We start from the raw sequence: 24,434 nt of genomic DNA, 5'->3' as shown, positions 1-24,434 counted from the left end.
GTAAATTATAGATGGCACAATTTATGCAGTGAAGTAGGGTTGGGATTAAAAACAATTATTGACAGCACATATTTAGTAAATGAAAGTAGGTTTAAAAAAATGTCACCAGTACAAAATTAAAACAAATTTTGAGTATTTCTTTTCTTTTTCTTGTGTATCTTATTTGCTCCTGTCATGTGAGAAATACCAGCACATGCAAACACATTGAGAGAAGGTTTGTTGAGATCACAAGTTAATGTAGCAGAATTGGTCAAATACAAATCAAACGTTTGAGTACGTGGGGAACAGTACTTTGCACTGAAATCCACAAATGTGGAGTCTTGAGTCAGATTGATGAAGTATTACCACCTGTCTGAATGTATTTCCTTTATGCACAGTATTTGTCTCCTTTACTGTACATATCTCCACCTTCGTCATTTTTCTTGTCACTGTCTGCCACTTGTCACAAACTTCTTTTTGAAGGATATTTTGTGCCAGCTGTTGTCAGCTTCATAAACATTATTTTCTCTCTGTGGCTTAGTCTTGTCTGAGGCGCTGGTTAATTTTTTTTTTCCCAAGCCTTCCAAAAAAATCTTTATCTTTATGACTCCAAGACACACAGCTTATAGTCTCAGTTCCTCTCAGAATCAAACTGTCACAGAATATTTTTATCTTTGCAATCTCTTCCGAAGTCCCACAACTTGTTTTCTTATTTATTTATTCTGACAACTGATGCATTTTTAGTCTCGGCTAGCAGTGCAGGATCTTGATGAAGGCTTTGCGAAATTCAATGTTGAAAGTTGTGTAGATGACAGGATTTACAGCACTGTTGAGATATCCAAGCCAGGTTACGGCACTGTACAGAGAAGGTGAGATGCAGCAGCTCCTGCAGTGGGCCTTCAGCACATGGGTCAGGAAGAAAGGCAGCCAGCAGATGATGAACACACCTTGGAAACAGACAGACAGCACTGATTACATGTGTGAATGTGAGAATACATAAATATGTATCTATATATATTTATATTCCACTCTAAAAATGTCTGATCATCATTATTCATTTGAAAATCTCTGAGAAGTTCATAAGAAAAATCAACAGCACAGAATATCAGCTCAAAACAAAAGAAAGATATAAAATAGAATTACAGAAGTTCTTCTCTCAAGGAGGAATTTTGTCATAACTCACTCTTTATTGAATGTTTATTTAGTGAAGAACATAATTTATTTATGTTTAGGCTTAATGGTGACCTAAAAAAATATGCATTACTGTTCATTAAATCCTGCTTTAAGAGGTGCTTTTCCTGATCTTTTATAATTATCAGCAACAGCTATTAAATAGTAATAATAAAAAAAAATTACATAACCATCAGATTAGATGACAATCTGTCTTTCATCCTCTGTAAAATGCACAACAAACACAGACAGAAAAAGAGAGAAAAAAAGAATTACAAGATTTAGATCCTTAACCCATTTAATCCCAGTTTGAAGCCATTCTTAGGTTGAATCAACACCCTTTGCATTTTATTAATCAAAATTCATTAAAAATATCAATATATTTTTAATTAATGGTGACTCAATCACTAACACTGTCAGCAGAAGTCAATGTCAACATTTGTGCTTTTCCTAGGGAAAGCACCTCTTAACTTGGCACTTTCCAGTTTAATCCAAGTTACAATCCATCAAACTCATTGTATTCTTTCATTTCAGTAATTTCTCCAGAAACAGGAGATATGAGTTTTCATCTTTCACTGGCTACTTTGGGGATTTCAATGTTTGGGATGAGATGGAACATGTGACTGCTATCGGCAGATCTTGAACATCTACAAGATTGCACCATATACACCATGGAATACGTTCCACAATGTTGAACATAAATTGTGTGCAACAAAAATATAGTTCGCCTAATGCAGCTGTCAGCCTGACTATGTGTGTTTAGTTTGCACAGCAATATGTGACAACTCATACAGGAATCAGAGTAATGAAACAACGATCACATTTCTACATTTTATTATTTCAGTGTCACAAAACTACTGAAGCAACAGATAACCTCACCAGTTCTATTTTGAGAGATGCAGCTATCCATAAAACACGAAACACTCAAGGTTGTAAGAAAGCAGAATGCAATGTAGTATAAAAGTAGTTTCTGCCTTAAGCTGAAATGTGGTACTAGAAGGTTAATGCTAAACAAAAAGCTTTGACAAGAAAACTATAAATGGAGCTACAAAAATAGAATTGTTTGAAATATAAGCCTGTTCAACCCAAATCAAAAGATAGATTTTATTTACACTTAATCTCCATAAAAGTGAGGCAGTCTAAAGAGCCACTAATTCTACGTGGCTCTTTAATTGTTCTTTAAGAAGAACAATTAGTCTGTTCTTCTTCTTCCTCACCCAGCACAATAGCCAGCATCTGTGTTGCCTTCCGCTCCTTCTGCTGTGAGAGCCTCCCTCTCACCCTTTCCTTTGTGGTGCCCCATTTCTCTCTGCCTCCGCTGCGCTCCCTCCACCCCTCTCGACCCCTCATGCCATCCTCGAGGGTGGGGGGACGGGGCGTCAAAGCGGATCGCGCCACGGTTGAGGGAAGAGCCGGAGTCGGTCCTACTGCGATGGAGAGTGAGATCTTAGACTGCAGTGCATGATTGGAAGGCTGTGGAGCGCTGGGAGGCGGTAGATTCTGCTCAGTCTGTGGTAGGAACCGCCCCGGCTCCACTTCGAGGGGGTGAACCACAGACTCCTTCACAAGGGTCTGAGACAGAGAGGGAAGAAGGAGAGAGGTGAGGTAAATAAGCTTTGGGGGACAAATAAGATGCATAGTTGAGAAGAAGAAACAAATGTTAAATAAGGGACAGCATGGTATTTATTAATCATCAGATAACAGCAGAAATTCAGAGCAGAGCCAGGAGACTCAATGGAAAGAGAGCCAAAAATATAGAAAAAAAATAGTCACAGTGTTTAGATGGAAAGCTTGTTTAGGTTGCTCACCACTTTCTTTGCGGTGGCAGGCCTAAGGATCAGGGTACACAGTTTCACATCTTCTGGTTGTGTGCATTTACTCTGAAAAGGGAAGAAAACATAAGATCCTTTCACTCAATTCAAATAAAATGATAGTTTTGCATGACACTTCAGGTGACTTCTAAATTAAATTGTCAATCAATATCTACCTCTTTTTATTAAACTGAAAAAAATAAACAAAAAAACTTTCTAGAATTTTTTAGACCGCAGTAGTTGTTCCACCGTTATTAAATCAATAACAACACATTGTTTTCTAATGGAACATTATTAAAATTTGACAATGTTTTTCTCCTTCTTGAAAACCAATGTTGTTGCTGTGTAGCAAGAAAATGGAAAAGGGAAGTTGTCAGTATATAATAACCAGTTTTAATTTAGTGCAGTAGACCATTTCTACCCCTTGTAACCTCAGTTGAAGACATAAAGCAGATTTATGACCCCTTTTTTTCAAACAAAAATTAAAATCAATACAATACAGAGAGAGTTTATTAAACTGCAATCCACAGTATGAGAGAGTGTTATGCAACATGGAGACACAGTATGAACAATAATGTGCAAGTATAAGTACAGTAATTTTTAATTATTAATTTAACAAACCAGAGAACAATTCTCTTTATAGGCACTATGTACACTTAATCTTAACAGTTACAAATGAAATATTGATTTGATTTATTAAAAATGTTCAACAACTGATTAGGTGCAAATACATTTTTCTGCAGCCTGGCTTTACTGGCCATTAGTATCTTATGCTACATTTTTAAATGTGTAGAATGATTATTTTGGACAATTATTTACTTAAATCTACTGAAATAAATGAATTAGTCTTTACTTATATAGCTTATTAAACATATCTTCTGCCACTAAGGCAGATGTACAATAGAGTGACCTGGGTTTTACGTTTATGGATGTTTACTGTAAATATCAGCCCAAACAAATTAAAACAATTATTAAATAGTGAAGCTTCAGGAAAACTGATATATTTACCTTCCTCTGTCGACTCTCTGCAGCTCCAAGACCACCTTGTGTCAGCAAGCCGTGTTTGCGCGGTGGGGCAGTGCGTCTGCCACGTTTACGCAACACCACGCAGATCTGGGCGTACACCAACAGTGTTACAATAAACGGTACATAGAAAGATGCGACAGAGGAGTAGACCACGAACGCCGGGTCTGCGAAGCTGCATGTGGTGCCTTCCCGGCTGGCTGATGCAGGAAACAAAAAAACACAAGAATTAGCTTTGCAAAATACTCAACTCAAGCAATCGAGGTGCCAGATATTGAATCAAAATTAGAATAAATTATTAGATGTGATTATTTTATTGTTATGTACCAACATAAGCCCTGATTTCAAACAGAATTCAAACACTTTCTCACTGTTATTAAACAGCATCACAAACAGCTTTCAAAAGCATACAAAATATGCTTAATACATTATGCTAAGATAATTACTGTTCTCTGAGTTAACATATAATAAGTAATATAACTAGTTTCATAAAGTGAAAGCCACTTTAATCAACTTTAGACAACAAGACTAACAAATTTAGATGTTTAAATATTCACCCTCAAATGTTACGAAACCAAAAGAAATATCATGTATTTCCGGGTTCCTAACTTTCATATTGATTTGCAGTTTGTTATTCTTTTATAATTATCAGCAACAGCTATTAAATAGTAATAATAAAAAAAAATTACATAACCATCAGATTAGATGACAATCTGTCTTTCATCCTCTGTAAAATGCACAACAAACACAGACAGAAAAAGAGAAAAAAAAGACATTACAGGATTTAGATCCTTAACCCATTTAATCCCACTGTTTGAAGCCATTCTTAGGTTGAATTCAACACCCTTTGCATTTTATTAATCAAAATTTCATTAAAAATATCAATAACAACACTGCTTGTATTTATAATATACCAGTGATGTAACTCAATCACTAACACTGTCAGCAGAAGTCAATGTGAAACATCTCAAGCTGTGTGTGTAATGTACGAGCAACCCAGAGCTGTGAGGAGAGAGATGTTTTTTCACAGTTTGACTTGCATCATTCAGTCCTGCTGTGGTGGTTTGTTGGAAGAAAGCTCTCACATTACTTTGTGATTCACACTCAGCCTAAAGCCCTTTCTTTGAGCTCAGTCTGAACATTTTCAAAGCTTGAGCCCACCCCCGACTGCAGAAGCCTTTATCAGCACAGAAGTTGATTGATGAGCGCCACCACTCCAGCTGCCAAGTGAGGTAACAAACTAATCAAAGATTATCTATGTCTAATCGCTTTACAAAGCATCGTCTTGAGTTACTAACTCAATGTGAACAAAATATTTTGCCAATGCCAGAGTTTAAGCATAGAGTAATTTGTGTACTGGCTAATGTTTCCAGCTGTATGAAACAGTTCTAAAGCAGTATTGCTGTCAGAGGACAAAAAAGTGTGAACATTTTGACCAAAAAGCTCAGAAGGGCATTTATTTATGAGAACCTTTCTAGCATCATTTAATAAAACAACTTCATTTTGTCAGAACCTGGGATGGAAGTGACACAATGTCTCTGAATTGTTTCTCATTGCTTTTCTTCTCACAGAATTGTCTGAAAATCAAACTCTGAATTCATAGCAACAATGGAGCACAATATGTGGAGATAGAACATTTTACATGTATGGTAATAAAGTAAATTGGTCAGTCACTTTAGAATACAATGACAACACACAGGTTATAGATCTTTAGTCAACAACCTTATCTAAAAAAAAAAGGCAGACAGCAGACAACTAACTCTTACTCTGAAATGAGATATGCTCAGGGTAAATAATAAAAAAAAAGATTTTGTCAGAATTTGCCATATATGTTAACATTTGTGCACAATGCTGAGTGGGAATAACACAACCCCTAAAAGATCATCTTTTTTTAACAACAAAGTTTTATTGTTGTGAAAAAACACACTGAATTATGTCCTTAATAGGTGTGATTCTTTTCATCACCACAATGACTACTGATTGCAGTAATGTGAAAGAAGTGCCCAAAAGTTACTTTCACCTGTATTGTTCAGTCCAAACAACAAAGGGCAGGAAATGGCAAAAGAGAGAAACCACACCACGGCGATCATCACTGCCACTCTCCTCCTGGAGCTGTATCTGGTGTTGTAGAGCAGCGGCATGGCGACTGCTGTGTATCTGCAACAACATACATGCACAAGTATAAAACAACCCACTGGTGTCACATTAGCATGCCTCTCGCATGCCTCTTGGCATGCTTCTGAACAAATACGTCAATACAAACAATCTTTGATAAATCCAGTGAGCCAGTTATCCCACAGCCGTGTTCTTACATATTTTAAAGTAAAAAAAAACATGACAATCAAATCCCGGTTTGTTTCTCAAACAGACAAAAGCTGTCACTTCTTGTTTCGCAGGTACAAGGACACAAAACACATAGCTGTCAAAAGCAATTGAAGTTGCCTGCTGCTGTTGGTGGTTTTAAGTGAGCAGCTCAAGTCTCAGCAGCACTCGGAAGGTCACAGACAAAAAATAAGCAGAAATTGTTAAAACATGAGTGGATTCTGCATAGAATCTATTACGTATAAGATTGTTCAGGCTTCAACGCCTGGAATGTATAATCAGATAGTGAGCTTGGAGCACTTCAGATTCTTACAAATAAGTCCTTAAAAGATGCCTGTTCATATTTCATAGGAAGGATTCAGGAATTGCAAACGATGGAAAATCACCATGTCGAGCTTTATCTACAGTTATGTATTTTTTATTTTAACTACTTCTAAGGGTAAAGTTGCTTTATTACATTTTAAATGAATGCTGAGAAGTCTTTGCAGATGATAGCAGTTTGAAGTCAGGATTTTATGGACCTCATCAGAGACAGGATTTTCTCTTTTGTTGCTCTTTCCTTTCTGCAGCTGCTTTCAGTCACTAGTTCTTGTATCTTTCTGTTTGTAATCTCTTCAGCAATAAAACTTAATAAATTAGTACAAACCCGATAAGGACGTTTAAGTAATTATTTGGTGGTTTTGATTCATTTTGTTACATTATTGACTTTTGAAACATTTAGCAAATACTGGTCTCAAGACTTTCATAGCCTCTTTCAGATTTTCTGCCAGAATTTCCTTGTAATGATCTCCATCCATCTTACCATCAACTCTATAAATTATTTTTCTCCATGAACAAGAAAAGCATCCTCAAGCTTTTTAATTTCACACTTATGCTTCACCTTGTAGACTGTGTGCTTAGAATGACATGCAGAAAGTTTTTGATTACGTGCAATATTCTGCATGGCAAAAAGTTCCATTTTGTTTTTATCTCTCCACAACAAAAGTTAAAATTTTTAGTTGCATGAAAGAGGATATAAATATTTTAAGAAGTATTTTATGGATAGACAAAATGTCTATCTATGTGCATATTGCATAAAATGACATATTGATGGGTAAAACACACAAAAAATACATAGGCTCAGTCATTTTTTTTTATGTGAAGCAAAGCCAGAAGTCAAATACCTGGGATTAACCTTAGTTGTTTTTTGTTGTTTTTTGTCTTTTGGACCCTCAAAAATGACTAAAGACTTTGTCCTAGGTTAATGTACCAGACTGTGTGTGTGAAGTAGCGCAACCTCAATGTGTCAGTTTGAAAAATGAGGACACAGCTATAGACGGTTTGCCTGCTGGGTGTCTGGTCACCTCCCTGAGGACGCAGGAAGAGCGCATCAAGTGGAAGATCAAATCATTAAATGTGTTTTTATGGGCCTTAAAAAACTGCCACGGTCACAGATGACTGCGGAGGACATTGGGGACATAAAACCACAGTCTCCAACCTGCTGGACACATAAAAGATGACAGTACACAGGGCCTTTTTGTCCTACTGCTCAGTAATAGTTGGATGATAAAATAAAAACAAACGATGAAGCAGATGTTCTCCCTTAGACAAGAATCTGTCATCATTCCAGCTTTTTGACACGTTTAATTTGTGCAACTTCAAGACACTTTATTTAATTATTAAGCAAATAGGCTAGACAGGATGGCCATAGATACTTTTTGAAATAGTTTAAAAGGAACATATATTTAACAAAATAACAGATGTATTTACTATAAATGCTTATAGCAATTTGACAGGAACAGGGTTTTTTTTTTATTATTTTCTTATCAGTTTTGTTTCATAGCTTGAAGTTTCCCAGAGGTAAACAATTATTACATTTTTAAAAATCTTATAAGTTTCAATCAGTGAATTTTAAGATACAAGGTTCTTTTTAAAACTAGGTTTTAAATACAAAGTATGAAAAATAATTCAATAAAATTTTATTCTGATAATGTATGTAATAAAAGATTTAAAAAATGAGTGCTATTACAAATATGTGGAGCTGTTAAAATAGACTGTACATTAAAAAGGAGTTATGCTGTTTTTCCTCATTTTTGCAGTGTCAGCCTGACCGGATGTTATTTTGTTGAGAATATGTTTTCTCTCAATTATTTTTCAGATTTCTTGAGTTTGATTTCTCTGCTGGCTGTTTTTAAGTGCTAATCTTCTCTGATCTTTTCCCCGACTGTCATTTCAGCACATCTTCTGTTCTTGTAAACACACTCTCCAACTAACTGACTCCTTTGTTTTCTCTGTTATTTTCTCTGATACTCATTGCAAGGTCAATAACTACCTGACCGTGTTTTCTACTCATTTCTCTTTTTATTCTTGGGTTTTCTGCTTCTAGGGTGCCTTTGATTTTGGTAGGAAAACGTATGTCTTTTTCACTTGCCTTCCTTGCGTCATGTTGGATTCACCTTGGGACAGAAAAAAAGAGGAACCCCACCTGTCAATGCTGATGGCACACAGGTTGAGGATGCTGGCGGTGCACATCATGACGTCCAGCGTGAGCAGGATGTCACAGTGAATTAGACTGAAGCGCCACTCCCCAACCACCTTCAGGAACACAAAAATAGATAAAAGTTGTGGCTCAGTCGTTCCCTATAATCTCAGAAGGACAAATCACAGTGGACATTTTTCGCACAATTTAATTACCAAACAAGCAAAAAAGTTGTTCTTTTATAAGTCAAGCATGGTGTAAGTCAGTTATGTCTGAATAAAACAAAACTTTAATTATCATGTTTCCAATATCTTCTTTCTTCTTCTGGTTTTCTTTGACTATAAGCCCAAAGAGATTCACTTTGGCATTTTCAAACATTATATGGGCATTTCTGCAATGGGATGAACTGTTAATTTAAATATTTGATCAATGTTAATATGAATTAATTAGGCAAGCTAATAACAGATGAATATATCATATAAGGCCTAATGAAACTTCACAATCTTGTATTTTGGGCCACTAAGCAAATAGTTAATTTTTTCAACAATTTTTTTTCTTTCGGATTATCTTGCCCACTGATTCACATAGAAAACACAAAAGTATCTCTACCTCTTGACCACCTCAACAGACATTATCTAAATATGTCAACTTCATGTTTTTCCTCCACTCTCACATTGAGGAGACAGTGCTTTGTAATTGAATACTTTAGCAGTGCGATAGAATATGTCACTTCTGTTTTAAAATATGAAAACAACTTCCATTTGTTTTACAATGCCTCCAACCAAAAAAAAAAAAAAAAGCAAATAAAACAACAATCATCCAGTTTGTTCCACTCTGGGTGAGAGAATTTTTTTTTTCGACTTGTTTGAAAAACAAAGTTGTGCATTACCTCCAGGTAAACACCCCAAGGCATGACCAGGGTTGCCAGAAGCAGATCGGACACGGCCAGGGAGACAATGAGGTAGTTGGTGGTGGTCTGCAAGGCACGCTCCCGAGACACAGCCACACATACCAGCACGTTGCCGAACACCACACAAAAGATTAGAAGGACTAACAGCACAGCGTAGAAGTTGTATGGTGGTGAGGAAGATGGTGAAGAGTCGGTGCAGTTGGAGGATGTCAGCAGGGAGGAAGAGGATGTGGGATAGGATGCAGGAGAATAAGAGGCGTCAGGTGTGAAAAAAGATGAGAAATTGTTCCTAAGGGAGGAGAGCGGAGTGGAGGGAGAGATAGTCTCCTCGGACTCGTTGAGTAAAGTCATGTCTTCGCTCCAGTGAACATGATAAAGTGGCTAAAACAAAGAGAGCAGGAGAAAAGTAATTACCATGAGACCTCACACAACCCAGAGTTCATTCAAGAGTCTTTCTTAGCAATTACAAACACTGAGCACTTTTTAAAACAACAAAGGAGATTAAAAGCAGAGGTTTCTAAAAAACCAGCAATGGATTATTCTTTTGTCTCACATCACAGAGAAACACAGAGAGCGCAGAATAAGAAAATCACTCAAAGAACAACAACACAAATGATATACAGTCTCTAAAATCAGACAAGATATTGTAGAGTTTGGCTAATTTATTCTTAAATGATTAAAAGTGGGGCTAAAAAAGATATTGTGTGTAAAACTTTGGTACATATTTTTTAATTTATTTAAAATATTCTCAATTATCATGTTGTTAGTTACTTGTAATTTTTTCTCTGGTTCTGGAAACATCACAATAATTATGACGGCCACTGGTTGTAAAATATACTTAAAATCTAGACATTTTTAACACCATATTGCATCATCTCCTCAAGTCACAAGATGTAGCTGAGAGAAACGTTTTAGAGGGGATGGATGAAAGTTAAAGCACACAGCAAAATGTCAGAAACTGAAACAATGAACCCAAACAGCCAAAAAGGAAGACGGGGAGGAAAAATGGGGAAATGCGAAAACGGTAGCAATGCAGTGTTTAGAAATTCTGAGGCAAATCTCAAATCTTGGATTTTGTAAACCTTTTACCGGCCAATTCCAATTTCTCTCTAAGAATTATATACAACAATAAAACTTGTTTTTTACATTATAGGTACAAAAAGATTATCACAAAAAAAAATCTAACAAAAAAATCCTCCATGTTGAGGGACAAAGATATCTGTACAAATTAAACATGACTAAATAGAATTACATTTTGTTTCATTTATCCCATTAATTATAGGTCATTAAATTAAAACCATAGCTGAAGACACAAAGTGAGTGTGAGGGAGAATATTTACAGTTGCACAGTTCTGCAGTTAATCGGAATTTCCAAGCTATTTCAAAACAAAGACAAATGTTAAGTATGTATTCCCTAAATATAGAGTATACCATAACAATAAGACTTATAAATGACTGAGAACAGTCCTAGACATGTCAAGGCAGACAGAATTGGCATTACCAAAGGAAAAAAAAAAAAAAACAGATAAACTTTGCTGCAATGTGTTCACTCTTATTTGATGAAGTCTCACTTCCTTAAAAGTAGCAGCATGGGGGAATAGCCAACATGCCTCTACAGAAAAGCTTCCTTTCTAAAGGCTTCTTGCAGCTTTTGTGCTTCCTTTGACTTCATTTTCAAACACTTCACTGATTCTGAAAATTGCCAACTGAGAGTCTTTTTCTGTCAGTAGGAGAAAAAGCATTTTCTATTTTGAGTTCATTTATTAGAAAATTAGATTTTTAATAAGCCTCCTGTAGCTAATCAGTCGGTGAAATCAGCAAAAACATAAACTCATTAGATTTTGTTCACTTACTGTTTTCTTAGTGAATTTCTAGAAAACAAAGATAAAAACTGAAATAAATAAATGTGACTACAGACTAATGAAAATACTAAAACACAAGACACACTTAGCATTGTATAGCCTATTGCCTTTGGTGGAAAATAAAATATAAAATCAATCAATATCCCAGATACCACAATGACTATGGTTCTTTTGTGCTAATTTATGAGAATTAAAGAAAATTAATAGCTACATTGCAATGATGGAGTGGAAAAAAAGAAGAAGAAATTACATATAAAACATAAAATAATCTATTCCTTCAAAACAAGTGAATTTTACATCCTATTATTAACTGTGCTTTAAAAAAGAGAATAAGGAAAAAGAATTAAATTAAACTAATTAATCCATTTATAGTATGCTTTTACAATTTCAAGCATTTTCAAGCAGCCACATAGCCAATTAAAGCATTGCCTAACCAATAAACTAAAAAAGCATTTTGTGAAAAACAAGGCAGCATATGTTGTTCCCAAACATGAATATTTTTTATGTTTTTTTACAGATTTATGGACACTCCAACAGATGTTAGAAGTGCCCATACCTTTAGCGCTTATGTGTGTAGCATTGAAACAACTATAAAAACCATACGGCAATTTGTGTTATTAGTTTGCAAAATCTGCCTTGCAGGCTTATGAACAAAAACTTCAAAATTTAGATGTTTGTAGCCATAAAAAGTTCCCTTTAGGAAATCTCAAACAGGAATGTTGCTCTTACTGTTGGTTTCTCACCTTGCTTATTGCAAAATGTCAATGTCACTTACGAAGACAGGGATGTCTCATTTATCATCAGATACCTGAAAGAAACCTTGAAGTGGCATAAGATGGGAGTTATGCTCAGCTGGGCTCTAATCCGTATTTTCACGGCAGTCGCAGGGGAAACCTTGATTTAAGTTCATCTGAATAGTGGAGTTGGGACCGAATGGTCCTTCCCGCCAAAGAAAAGTCAGGCGGCAGGTGCTGTGGTGTGGAAACTGTCCTTCACACTTGTTTGTGGGCAAGCATGGGTCATTTATGAGCAACTCCAAAAAGTGTCTCATCCACATGGCAATAGCACCTATTTATTTAAAAAAGATGGATGAAACATGGAAAACTGGATGGTGCAGAATGTTTCTTTTTTCCTAAACTGGGGCAAATTAAGTAGTTCAGCAGAATAACTGTTAAGGACTCTTCACGCTTTTCTAAATAACAACACTGACAAATATTTAAGGATACTTCTATGACATCAGTTTTATGTGTCTTCTGCTGTCTCATTTTCAGATAAAAAAGAAACTTGGAAGACAGAAGAACATAAAATGTGTGAATACATTTTTATCGAATCATTAATGCCAGTAGACATGCAGAAAAGAGGCATGACTGGGGGAATACATTACATTTTCTCCACTCTCCTCTTTCCACGGCCTTCATCTGACTCAACAACTACAACTTACAATGTCATGCAAACTGGCATATCAGTTATTTATCACCAACAGGATATTGTAAATGACCTATGGCGCTTTATCAAATCTGCTGTCAGCCTGAAGGTGATGAATAAAATGGACATTTTTACATAGCTATACTGCTTACCCGAAGTTTATCTGTAATCAAAACCAATACGAGAAGAGCTAATACATCACCACACTGCCACACGGCAGACCTCGTCAAGGACACTTATAGTTCATGCACCAGTAACTCAGTTATACTAACAAGAATCAACAGAGGACATCATGGAGAACAGCGAACAATTAATACTTTAATAGAAAAAGTAGAAAAGACATGACAGTTGGACGGGAATGTGTCCTGCCAATTTTAATGAAAAGTCAAACCATAAAACAGTCTTTCAGCTTTTTGGGCAACACTTTAGGTTAACATAATGTTATAAAGGCAAGTAAAGGGAAAAAGGAACTACATTAAGAGGTATCAAGTTATTATTACGCTAATGTGACATGTTTCAGTACTTCTTTATGATCAGATATGATATTTCTATAATCTTAACGCATCAACCTAAAACTGTACTTCTTCATTCTTACCAGCTGGGTTATTATATTTGATCTGAAACTCTGTAGATTAAAAACATTTTAGAGATTTACTTTCCTTTGCCAGGATTTAGTGAAAATTGTCCAACAGATTTGACTTAGTAAATCTATACAAAGTTGTCTCCACTTTTAATATGTAGTAACTCTTCAAATGTAGTCAATCTACATGAATAGGCCCACTTTATGACACTAAAATCTCCCAAAATATGGATATTCTCTTTATGTTCTTAGAAACCTCTTCTGGAGCACACAGGAGCATTGTTTAAAATGAATTACTTGTCAAGTCCAAAGAAAAGATGCGCTAATCATAATCAGGCAAAGATTAGCATATAGAAATGTATGTGTACTCTGAGTAAAGTAGATCCCTCCAGGAAAATAAATATGTCCAAAATGTTTGAAAGAAGACTGATGTAACTGATGAGTTTTTTTTAGACAGGACTTCAAATGCAACATGTAGCTTCAAAGGCATTAAATTTGATGATGAGTTGGATGGATGAAGACAACGACAGGGAACAGAAGGAGGAAAGGAGAAAAAGCTCAGGGAGCAGATTAGTGTGTTCAGCTCATAGCAATCAGTGAAAGACATGCAGACATGGTATTTTGTGTCCGTGGTTCTTGGCTGATCTAGCCAAGATAAGTACATAGGAACCTGCTCTAGGTAATAATTATTACACAGAATTGCAAAGAAACAATCTGCAACATAACTCTACTAATAAAATAATGAAAATAATTGTAGTGTAGACAAGTATGTAGACAAGTATAAACACAATGAGAATGTTCATTTAAGGAGGTTCTGTGTCACAGGGAGGAACATGTTTTGGTGTGAAATTTGCATTTCAGTTCCAGAGAAAGCAAATGACTTCACAAAGTTGCTGGGTGAAGCTGGTAATAATGTTGTTTGCCACAATGAGTCTAGTCAAAAAATGAAATAAAGGGCCACTTTGGGATGAAGAAGATATTTCTCCAAATTGGCACAATAAAGCCAGTTAAGTAACAAAGCAAGTTGCAATCTGACAATTAAGGAACAAAGGTTCTAAATTTTTGAAGACATGTCCTGTGACCTAACCCCTGTTGCCCCCTCTCCAAAAAAACTCAACTATGTCTTTGCTCATTTTAACTTTTGCTACTGTTAAAGGAAAATATGGGACGTTATCATCAAAACTCTATCCCGAATTTGGAATAAAGGGGTCCAATCATCATAAGGAATGGGCCAAAATTCAAGCAAACTGTCCACACAATTTAAATGCATTGCTGCCAAATATTAAAAGAATAATGTAAACTTTTTGACTGATTAGAAATAATCTTCATAGCTCTAACTGACCCGAAGTATTGATTTTTAATATTAGAGAGTGTGACAAAAAATGTCTGTCTTATAAAAATGTATTTGGTGAGTGCTAAGCAGTGCAGTAGCATAATGATTGACTTCACACTCACAAGAGATTCTGCAAAGATCTAATTTTCAAAGAATCTTGGAAATCCTGTAGACCAATTCTGGACTCCTCATGTGATGGGAATCCATTATTATTTATACATCATCTGTTGTCTTCATTTAACCGTCACATAGTTCAGGAAGATTTACTGAAAACAAAATATATATATGATTTTATTATTTTTTTTAAGAAAGCTGAAATATATTAACAGCTTTGTTGTCTAAGCTGTGTTTCAAGAAATGTTTGTGAAGTAACTCTCACTTCAGTTTGCTTCAAAATTAATTCAAAACAACAAAGAACAAGCTGCCCTGAGGCATTAAACTAGAGCTAGAAAAAAGCTACAAACTGTTCCAACAAAAAGCAAAAAGGAAAATGAATTATTCCACCAGCACCAGCTCATCTTTTTGCTCATAGCTGCTCAACTGGAACCTCAAATATTTACTTTCAAGTTACAGCAGTAGAAACATCCTCCATTTTGCTCATATGAGCTAAATATAATAAAATTATTTAGCTCATATTAAGATGAGCTATTTATCTTGTTTCATTCTAACACGATAAGAATGAAAAGAAAAAGAAAATTCCTCCAACCAAAAGTTAAATAAATCAATAAATCTTGAAATGCAACTTTGCCTTGGTAACAAAAAATATAATACTTTCACATTTCAAGAACCAAAGATACTTTTCAAAGACTGAAGAAGTAGGACTCTGTTGGACCACCAGCTGTGTTGGTGACGAGAATTAATGTAACCTTACATGTTAAGCATTTTTTAAAAGATAGAAAGTAAAAAGAACAAGGGTGGACATGAATAAGTTCATACATAAAAAGAGGAAAGCGGAAAAAGTTGAGCAAAAATTGCCAACGTTTTCTTAAAAATGAGCTTGAGGTTAACAATGTCAAATGAGGATGATGAGGAGAGTAAAGCGAGATGTACTTTGCTAGCAAACTACTGTTCAATCAACTCAATGAATTATGTTCACAAGCCATAACATTTAATAGTTTTATGTCACAAGGCTCCACAATTGTAGACCTAACATGTGAGATTATAATTACCTGATTTTAATGATAATAGGTTCTTGAAACATGAAACTCCAGGGCTAAAATGTCTCTGTTGTAATTGACTGTATCTGCCTGCATGACTAGAACAAATTGACTGAGACAACTTTTGGTGCCAATTCACACATTTTTTGTGAACTGATATATAGTCAACTGAACTGAAAAAAAAAAGAAGAAAGAAGATTTTCAGGAAATCATAATATAACACCAGTAAAACAGCATTTTTAATACATATGTGTTTTAGCTATGGCATGGCTGACACAATCTCAGGGAACATGCAAAGTGTCGGATTCATGCAGATGGACGTAAAATGGTGTCCACAACCAGCAGCCATGACAACAGCCTTGCAAAGAAAAGCAAATTCTCGAGTTTCAGGGAGATTCACAAGATGTGGAATGCAACTGGAATCTCCACACACAAACCTATTCAAGACATGAGCTATGATTTAGACACTCCTTGCGTTAAAGCCACTCCTCAACACCACAGATTATATCACATGTATCTCAGTTTGGTTATGAAAAATAAAGGATTCCTCTAATGATCTGTGTTCTGCAGTTCTTTTTATAAGTGAAAGTAGATGTTGCATTTTTCTTTTAAATTATGGGAACAGACTCTGGAGAGAGCGTGGAAACTTATAGAATTTAAGTTGCATTATGTCCAATGTGAAGCTTCCACAGTCAGTGATTATTTGGGACATCTTATCTACTTGTGTTGATGCACTTTTTTTTTTTTTTTTTTTTTATGAAGATGAAAGTCAAAGCAGCTACATTTAATGAATCTCTACATTGTGTACATTTCATTCTGTGAATTAAATTAGTGAAATAAATGAACTGAAATCATATTCTAATATATTGCAGTGGGTCTGTAACTTATGCAAAAGATAACAAAACTACAAACTATTCTGAGATCATTCTCTGCTCAAATTATGAAAAGAAGAGCAACAAAAGACAGTATGTGATGTTGCTTTTGAATTTATTTCTACCTCCCATGTGAAACTGAGAGGATTTGAAACGATGACTGTTTCTTGGGAAATAATTCTTAGTGATAGAACAAGTGCTCAAAGCCATGTAAGGTAAAATTAACTTGCCTAAAGTGACAAAAATGGAACTGACTAAATTAAAACAGCAGGTAATAAATATTTCCCCAGGTAAAAGCTTGCAAAAATTACCAGAATTTCCCTGCTTCAACAGATTCACAATCAACTGATGAACTTGCAAGAGAATCAATTCAACACAACGTGAGAATTCCAGTCCTGAGGCAGTGCTCCACACCAAACATCAGCATTTATTATTCAACGTGCAATTTCACATCTCCTCCATCTCTTATTTAAAAAGAGACACTGCAGCTCTTGGTAGTCACTTGCAACTGAAGTGAGTCCAATGCGGACAGACTGTTATGGAAACTCACATTCAGCAGTCAACAGCAGAGGATAAAGTGCTGAAGAGTGGTTTTTAATTGAAGGCCAAAAACAACAAAGTCTGAGAAATACAAGTTTGTCACAAGGCACAGATTGTACACATGCCTATTGGGAATCAATATGACACGGTGTAGCCGTTAGTTAGAAAGTAGAACATACTGTCCACTCCACTGCCGAAAAACCTTTGCCTCAACCTATAGCTTAGTTCACTACTTAACTTCAAACAAGATTGGAAAAAAAGAATTAAAGAATTAAAATAAATCTATCTAAAATATTTCCACACAAGAAACTCACCAATCTAAATGCTGAGGACACAGTGATTGCATTACAACTTTACTGTAAACTACAACATGCAAATTATTTCACAGGCTTAACTGCAAATTCGTACTAGTATCACAATGAAGCCAAAGTCAGAGATATAAATGAAAATTTCTTGGAAGAAATAAAGAAGCTTGCACATTGGAGGATCTCAGATGCTTTAGTTTGTGTGACAGGATGAGAAGAGGCTCTGCTGCAAATGATACATAAGTTTACACAAAACATGGTCTGTCATACAACGACCACTTTATTTTTTAAGTATGGAGCCAGAATTAACAGGAGTTTATGAGTGAATAAAAATAATCATTTATATGCTGCATCTTCAAAAAAAGGACGCTAGTAGGCTCTTTGAAGTTGGGATAGTTATTATTTTAAGAAGTAATTTGAGCACTTTCATCCAAAATAATGAAGTTATAATGAAAAACATTCTTCAATACTTAAAAGTCACATGTTGTCTACAAGAGATTAAGCAAAATGAATACTTTTATTTGTATTTACAAATGTTTTCTTTCCACTAAATTAAACCTCCCCACAGTGTCTAAGAGGAGGGATTGCTGCACAGTCACTCCATGCAAAAAAGCTGGGCTACCTTCAATTTATAACTTTTTTTAATAACGGGCATAAATTGCAGGAGTTTATTTCATACCCAGAATAAAACTGGAATAAATGTTATTACATTTGAATATGTCTAGATTACGTTGATTTCACTTATTCATTTCTACAGATCAATGTGAATTGTTGCAACTTAAAACTACGACATAAACATAATAAGCAAAAGGTACAGCAAACGCTGAAGTTTACAGCAACTTACAACTAAAAATAATGTCTCTTACTCGCCTATATAGGAATAATAAATTCCTGCAAAAAGCATTTACGAACATCTTTTGTTTTTTTATGAATCACGCCTTACCTGCTGCCCCGGTTGAACTGCTCCGCGCTGCCTCCTGGTTGAGCGGCAGAAATGAGCCAGACGCGGCGGATCGCCTCACCCTGACCCCGACCCGTTATACAACGTGAAAATGAAATGGGAGCGTTACTGGTGATTGCTCGCGTCCTTCAGCTGAGCCGCGGATGTGCTCTCCACGGCGCTGAGTGTGAAAGAAGCTGCTGGGCAGAGGAGAGGAGACGGAGAGGAGAGGAGGAGGAGGAGGAGGGGGGGGGGGGAAGGGGCAATAGATGCTCATTTTCACCTGTTGATGTTCATTCGAGCGAGAAAGAGCAAGAGCCACATGGTTGGCTAGAAACAGAAAACATGTGTTTTTGAAAGTGTCACAAGCTCATATTTTCTTAAACACTTTGCAGCACCAGAGAGTAGAAACACCTGCACATAAAGACCTACAATTTAATTCAGGAATACTTCATAGATTCCAAAGAGACTTTATGTGAGCTTTTGAGATTGTAAAAAGTATACCTTGTTGCCACGGTTACATAGCATACCTTTTACCATAGAAAGGTAAAAGCAAAAATCCTTCCAGCTACATCTGTCATCGCATACAGTGAAACATTACATGTCAACTGCATGTCTGTACACAACCTTTATTTAAGCACTCCTCAAACATCACTGACATGTAAACAAAGAGGAGCCCATCTGGAGGAAAGTATACTTTGATAAGCACATCGGTGTTTTAATGTGGGGAAAAAAAATTGTGACATGTTAATTAGTAGAAACATTATCTGAACAAACACAAGGTGTGTTGAGCTCAAAAGATACTGCATTTTACAAAGTTGAGTGCCTCTAAGTATTTATTTTTGTTACAACAGAGAAAGAGTCAGACCTAATGGCACCTTAAGAAGGTTGTAATAGGATGTTTCACAGTTAAAGCCTAAAAGCTGTGATGTGCCGCTGTTCTTTTATGAAAGATATTTTCAGCCTCCTGAGTGACTTAAGTGGAAAAATAATTACACCAACCTTGCTGTCATATTTCTTTTAATGCTTTTCAGAGGTCTACTTTATAAAAAGTGTTTATACTTTTTTAGACATGAAAAGCACTGTTTTGAAAACATCCATCCATCCAAATGGATGGATGGATGGAAAACATTATCCATCCCCTGAAGTCCATCCCCTGAAGTTATAAGTGAAAGAAAGGAAAACTATTTTTTTTCTTGGAGAACTATCCACATGATGAGTCAAATAGCATATCTTTTAGAGTCTGCACACTGCAGAGGAGGAAAACTATTCGTTTTTATCCATCCCCTGAAGTTTGAAAATGAAAGACACAATTTTTTTTTCTCAATAATACACAGTATCAAAACACTGGATCTTTCCCCTATTTCATGTCCTAATTCATAACTACAACATGCAGGTAAACTGTCTCTGGGATTCATAGTATTTTACACTTACAACTGTCTGTCATATGGATTTTTTGGTGAAGTCATTAATGCAAAATTGTTTGCGAAGAAAACGATAAGCTAGTCAATAAAATGAAAGTCAGCCACATTCTACATAATCCGGTGTAGCAGCAACTTGATATAGTTAGACGAGGGGTACATTGCTGTTTGCAGGCAATCAGCAATTACTGAAAAAAAAAAATCAACAGTGAAAGCCTGGGCACTTATCTTTCAGTTTGTCTCTACAATCTTCAATTATAACAAGAAAATATTTTATTTCAATTGGTTGAAGAAAAAAATATACATTTGAGTTATTTGAGAAAGATGTCTGTTAAGAAAAAAAGTCCAACTTCAGGTGTAACAGCAATCTGTGTAGATTTCATTTGGCACTACTAGCATGGCAAGAGTGAAATAAACAGATTTCCTCTGCCCCAAAACAATTAAATAAAACTGACCAGTGGCCATACCTCCTAAAAAAACAAAACAAACAAACATTCCTCAAGTAAATAACTCTCCAATTTGTCTCATGAGCTCAACCTGCAGATGTTCAGTTGTCAACGGGGTGAAAATGTAACTATTTTTAAGGTCAGGATTTGACCTTCAGATGTGATTGTCACCATTTTCATTTAGTCATAATCCATTAATTAATTAAATGAATTACCACCAGTTGATTGCTAACTGCTGCCGCTGCTAGTTTGGAGGAGCAAAGTGGTGAAGTTGAGGCGGAAGCTTGGCTGGAGACTGCAGCTCCAAAACGGAGCTTTGTAGGAATAGGCAACACTTTGTATGAGCAAGTCTTTAAGCACCCTCAAAAGGCTACCAGGGGTTTCAGTTTTACAACATCTCAAATAAAACTAGAAGCAATGGAAAACTACTTGTAATCATGAACATGTTAGATGTGTGGATCATCTATTTGTTACTGGATAGTCTCATTTCCATTTTGTGTATTTTTATGACCTTTCAGATTTTGCAGATCAATGCAAGTGGTTGTAAAGCTAATGTGCGAAGAACATTTCATCATTGTCTGAAAACAACAAAGAACTAAACAGAAATTGCTGCTTTGGAGGATGTAAATTCATCTTTCCCCCTCATGACCTGAATACTAATGTTGAGATTTGATCTATAAGTCTTGACTTTTACAAATTAGGGTCAATTACTTTGGTGATAGTTTGCATCCAGTGATTTTATTGTAACATGTGATAAATGTTTTCCATGCTGAATTCCCTAAACAAGGAGCTCCGCTACTGTTTGTCATTATGCCCTCACTAATGAAATGTGTTCAGATTGATTTAGTTCCTCAGCAACACTTATATCAGAGGCCAGAGGGGAATCTTATCAATGATCGCATAAGTCTAGAATGACATTAAAACCAAGCAACCGGACAGAGATGAATCATAATAATACAAATGTCTTCGATGTAAAACATTTATGTTGCATACGGTGGTTTGACTCTATAAATGTGCTCTTTATGAAGCAAATTATTCTGGTAATGCACATAAAATGTGTTTTGTGACAACTTATCTCAATAAAACTGCCAAAAATTCTAAATTTTCTACAACTATAGGAGGAGCCAAATGCTTTTTTCGTATACATATAAAGCTATCTCAGTAGTGCACACTTATTTTGGGATGTAATTATCTGTCTTGCATGCAAAGTTAAAGAATCATGTTTTACTTTCTGATACTTCATGGTTCATGAATGTTCTTGATGTAGCATGTTACAAAAGAGATGTACAGTGATTCTTTCACCACGCCAGAGATACTTTATTGGTTCTCCTTCTATATATTTATTTCTACTTCTGCAGATATGTTTACCTTAAATGGCAAAAAGTAATCCTGGCTGAACCGTCCTTCAAGCTGATAAGCCTTGTCACCCAGAGCGAGGAGGAAAATAAATAATTGAAAGGAAGGAACGTTTGACTGGAAAAAAAAGGGAAAGTCAACTAGAGAGCAGAGTGACTGTCCAACAAATCCCAGTCTAGCAAACAAGAAATGAGGCCAGAGAAAAAAAAATCTACAAATGAATTTTGGATGTGCATTAGTTACTGTCTGTAAATGAGGTTTTGAGGATTCATAAATTAATTATTTGTTTGATTAAATATTGATTAGCAACATTCACATGCAACTACTTTCACTCAAGTATCATAAGAGACGTGAGATTTACTACCTTGCTCATGTTAGTCGATAAAAATAATTAAATTAGAATACATTAGTAATAAAGACATGACAAAATATTAATAAGAGTTTTTGTAAAGCTTATTCCCTTTTAAAAATATTTCTATAACTTTTTTTTAAATATATATTTTGTCACGTTACTAACACAACATTCCATTTATTTGATTTGTCGTAAATAATTGTCGTAAATAATTGTGAAGTCAAAGGAAACAAATACATATTTAAAAATATTTTCCAATTAAAAGCCTTTAAGGTGTGACAATTTATGCTCATGCAATTTAATTTGATACTTTGCATAAACACCTTTTGATGTATGTGTCCCAGCTTTGCAGCACAGATCAAGCAGGAGAAACAATTAAATAGCGAAGTTTTGGCATGATGAAATTTCATCTAGACATCCTTTAAAAGAATTTACCTTCACAAGATGATGTTTCTCAGAACAAGATTTTCCAAAAATCTGAACAAAATCACACCTGCTTAAAGACTATTTGAATATGAGGAAGAAGGAGATTTTCAGAGAAAACTGATTTTCCAGGAAACAGAAAGAACATAGGAAAAAATAGCACCTCGTAACTTTCGGCTGGGAATTTAATTGCACAAGATGTTGAAAACGTAAAAAGTTACTTTGCACTTATTCCTTTTTTCACCATAACTTATTTTTTATCACACCATCAAAACATAAATCGGACTGTTAAATAAAAGGCCAACTTTTATTTACCAATAATTTTGTTCCAGGAAATTTGTTTCCTGGAACAAATTTCACTTCAGTGGGGTTCTTTTGATTCAGATGTATTGTATTTATAAAGTGAGACTATTCATCACAAGGCACCTGAAATAAAAATCTCTATGCAAAACCTTTCACATTTTTTACCGCATACAGCTCCTGCATAGTAATGATGCCGCCCATCGAGTGAGGAGAAAATCCTTAGGTGATATGCCTTTGATTGAAACTACATCATATAAATTAGAGTGGAAAGAGGCGCTTGGTTCATGTTTATTAAAGACCTCATTCAAGTTTCATATGTGGAAGGGAGGCTGTGTTTAGGAAAAGTTTCCTCTGCAGAGTTGTCTATACCTTGCGAAAGATTGTATAACCCTTGTGGAAAAATAGCTAAGGAAACTATTTGGAGTCATTTTGGTTTTGTTACTAGAAATTGGTAAGAGAAATTAAACTTAATTCAAAAGTAAAGTCTTTCTCCAAGAAAAACGTACAGCTGTGCTCTTTGCAGTCCAACGTTGCTTGAGAGTTAAATCACTGTTTGTAATAGAGATGATATTTTTACACAGCGAAAGATACTAGAATTTACAAAACAATAATGACTAGCATGCTGGATGTATTTGACTGGATAATTCTTCAAAAATAAAAAAATAGTATGGCATTCAATCAGAGAGAATTTTTTCTGTGAAAACAGGTGTTGAACAGATTACTTATTTAAGCAAATGTGCCTTTTAATTTAAAAGCTTAGTAGCATTGTGTCTGATAGCACTGGGGCCACCCGTGGGTCTGAACATATATCTCAGCAAAGGTCTTGCACTTTGACCAATCAAATAAGGATAAATATGGATATTCCTAAATTACTTTGTCACATCAAAAGGAAAACTGTTATTTGAATAAATCTAAACATGTTAAAAATGCCAAAAACTCAGTCAGCTGATCAAAAAGATTTTTAGTGGCCTGTGAGAACAATTAGATAGCCTTTATGTGAAACCAATCAATCAGAAGGAAAGTTACGCCTGAGTTTACTGTGCGTGGTACATTTTGGAAAAAGGTACTGAAATGTACCAAAATATACATTTTGGTACACAGTACATACTATTAAAGAAATCTAATTTTTACAGGGAACATAAAAAAATGTTACAAGTACAAAAAAATCTTGTTGGAACAAACTAAGGACACAAGAATACGGGAAAAATTCCCACTTAAAGAAATCTATTGACACTTCCTGTCACCAAGATGATGGAAATGGAGTCTACTAAAAAAGGGCACTGCAATGGGCTGACATCTTTACAGGCAATAAATGTTCTTACTATGAGACTCTATCACACTACAGTCTTGGTTGTGTGCCTGTGAACGGCCCTCAACCTAGAAGCACAACAGACAATTCAATACTTGGCTGCTTTAAAAATGCATTCTCGCTGAGAACTTTCATCT

At 35.4% G+C, this 24,434-nt stretch overlaps 1 protein-coding gene across 2 annotated transcripts; it reads right to left on the bottom strand.

Annotated features, from left to right (window-relative positions):
- Positions 1-10: 10 nt before the first annotated feature.
- drd2l (dopamine receptor D2 like) lies at positions 11-18,844 on the bottom strand. Of its 2 annotated transcripts, none has more exons than XM_055046981.1 (8): positions 18,691-18,844; positions 9,653-10,054; positions 8,770-8,879; positions 6,004-6,140; positions 3,969-4,183; positions 2,958-3,029; positions 2,367-2,721; positions 11-926 (listed from the first exon to the last, which is right to left on the bottom strand). In XM_055046981.1, exons 2-8 carry the CDS (start codon positions 10,022-10,024, stop codon positions 730-732), a joined length of 1,458 nt encoding a protein of 485 aa, XP_054902956.1. In that variant the 5' UTR covers positions 10,025-10,054; positions 18,691-18,844; the 3' UTR covers positions 11-729. The 2 variants fall into 2 exon arrangements, with proteins under 2 accessions (XP_054902956.1, XP_054902957.1); XM_055046982.1 differs by having other exon boundaries at positions 792-926; positions 2,431-2,721.
- Between the last annotated feature and the right edge of the window lie 5,590 nt (positions 18,845-24,434).

The sequence above is a fragment of the Poeciliopsis prolifica genome, unplaced genomic scaffold (assembly GCF_027474105.1).
Source record: "Poeciliopsis prolifica strain line A6 unplaced genomic scaffold, Auburn_PproV2 SCAFFOLD025, whole genome shotgun sequence".
NCBI lineage: Eukaryota > Metazoa > Chordata > Actinopteri > Cyprinodontiformes > Poeciliidae > Poeciliopsis > Poeciliopsis prolifica.
The sequence above is the reverse complement of the archived record's forward strand: the minus strand, read 5'-3'. Positions and strand labels throughout refer to the sequence as shown.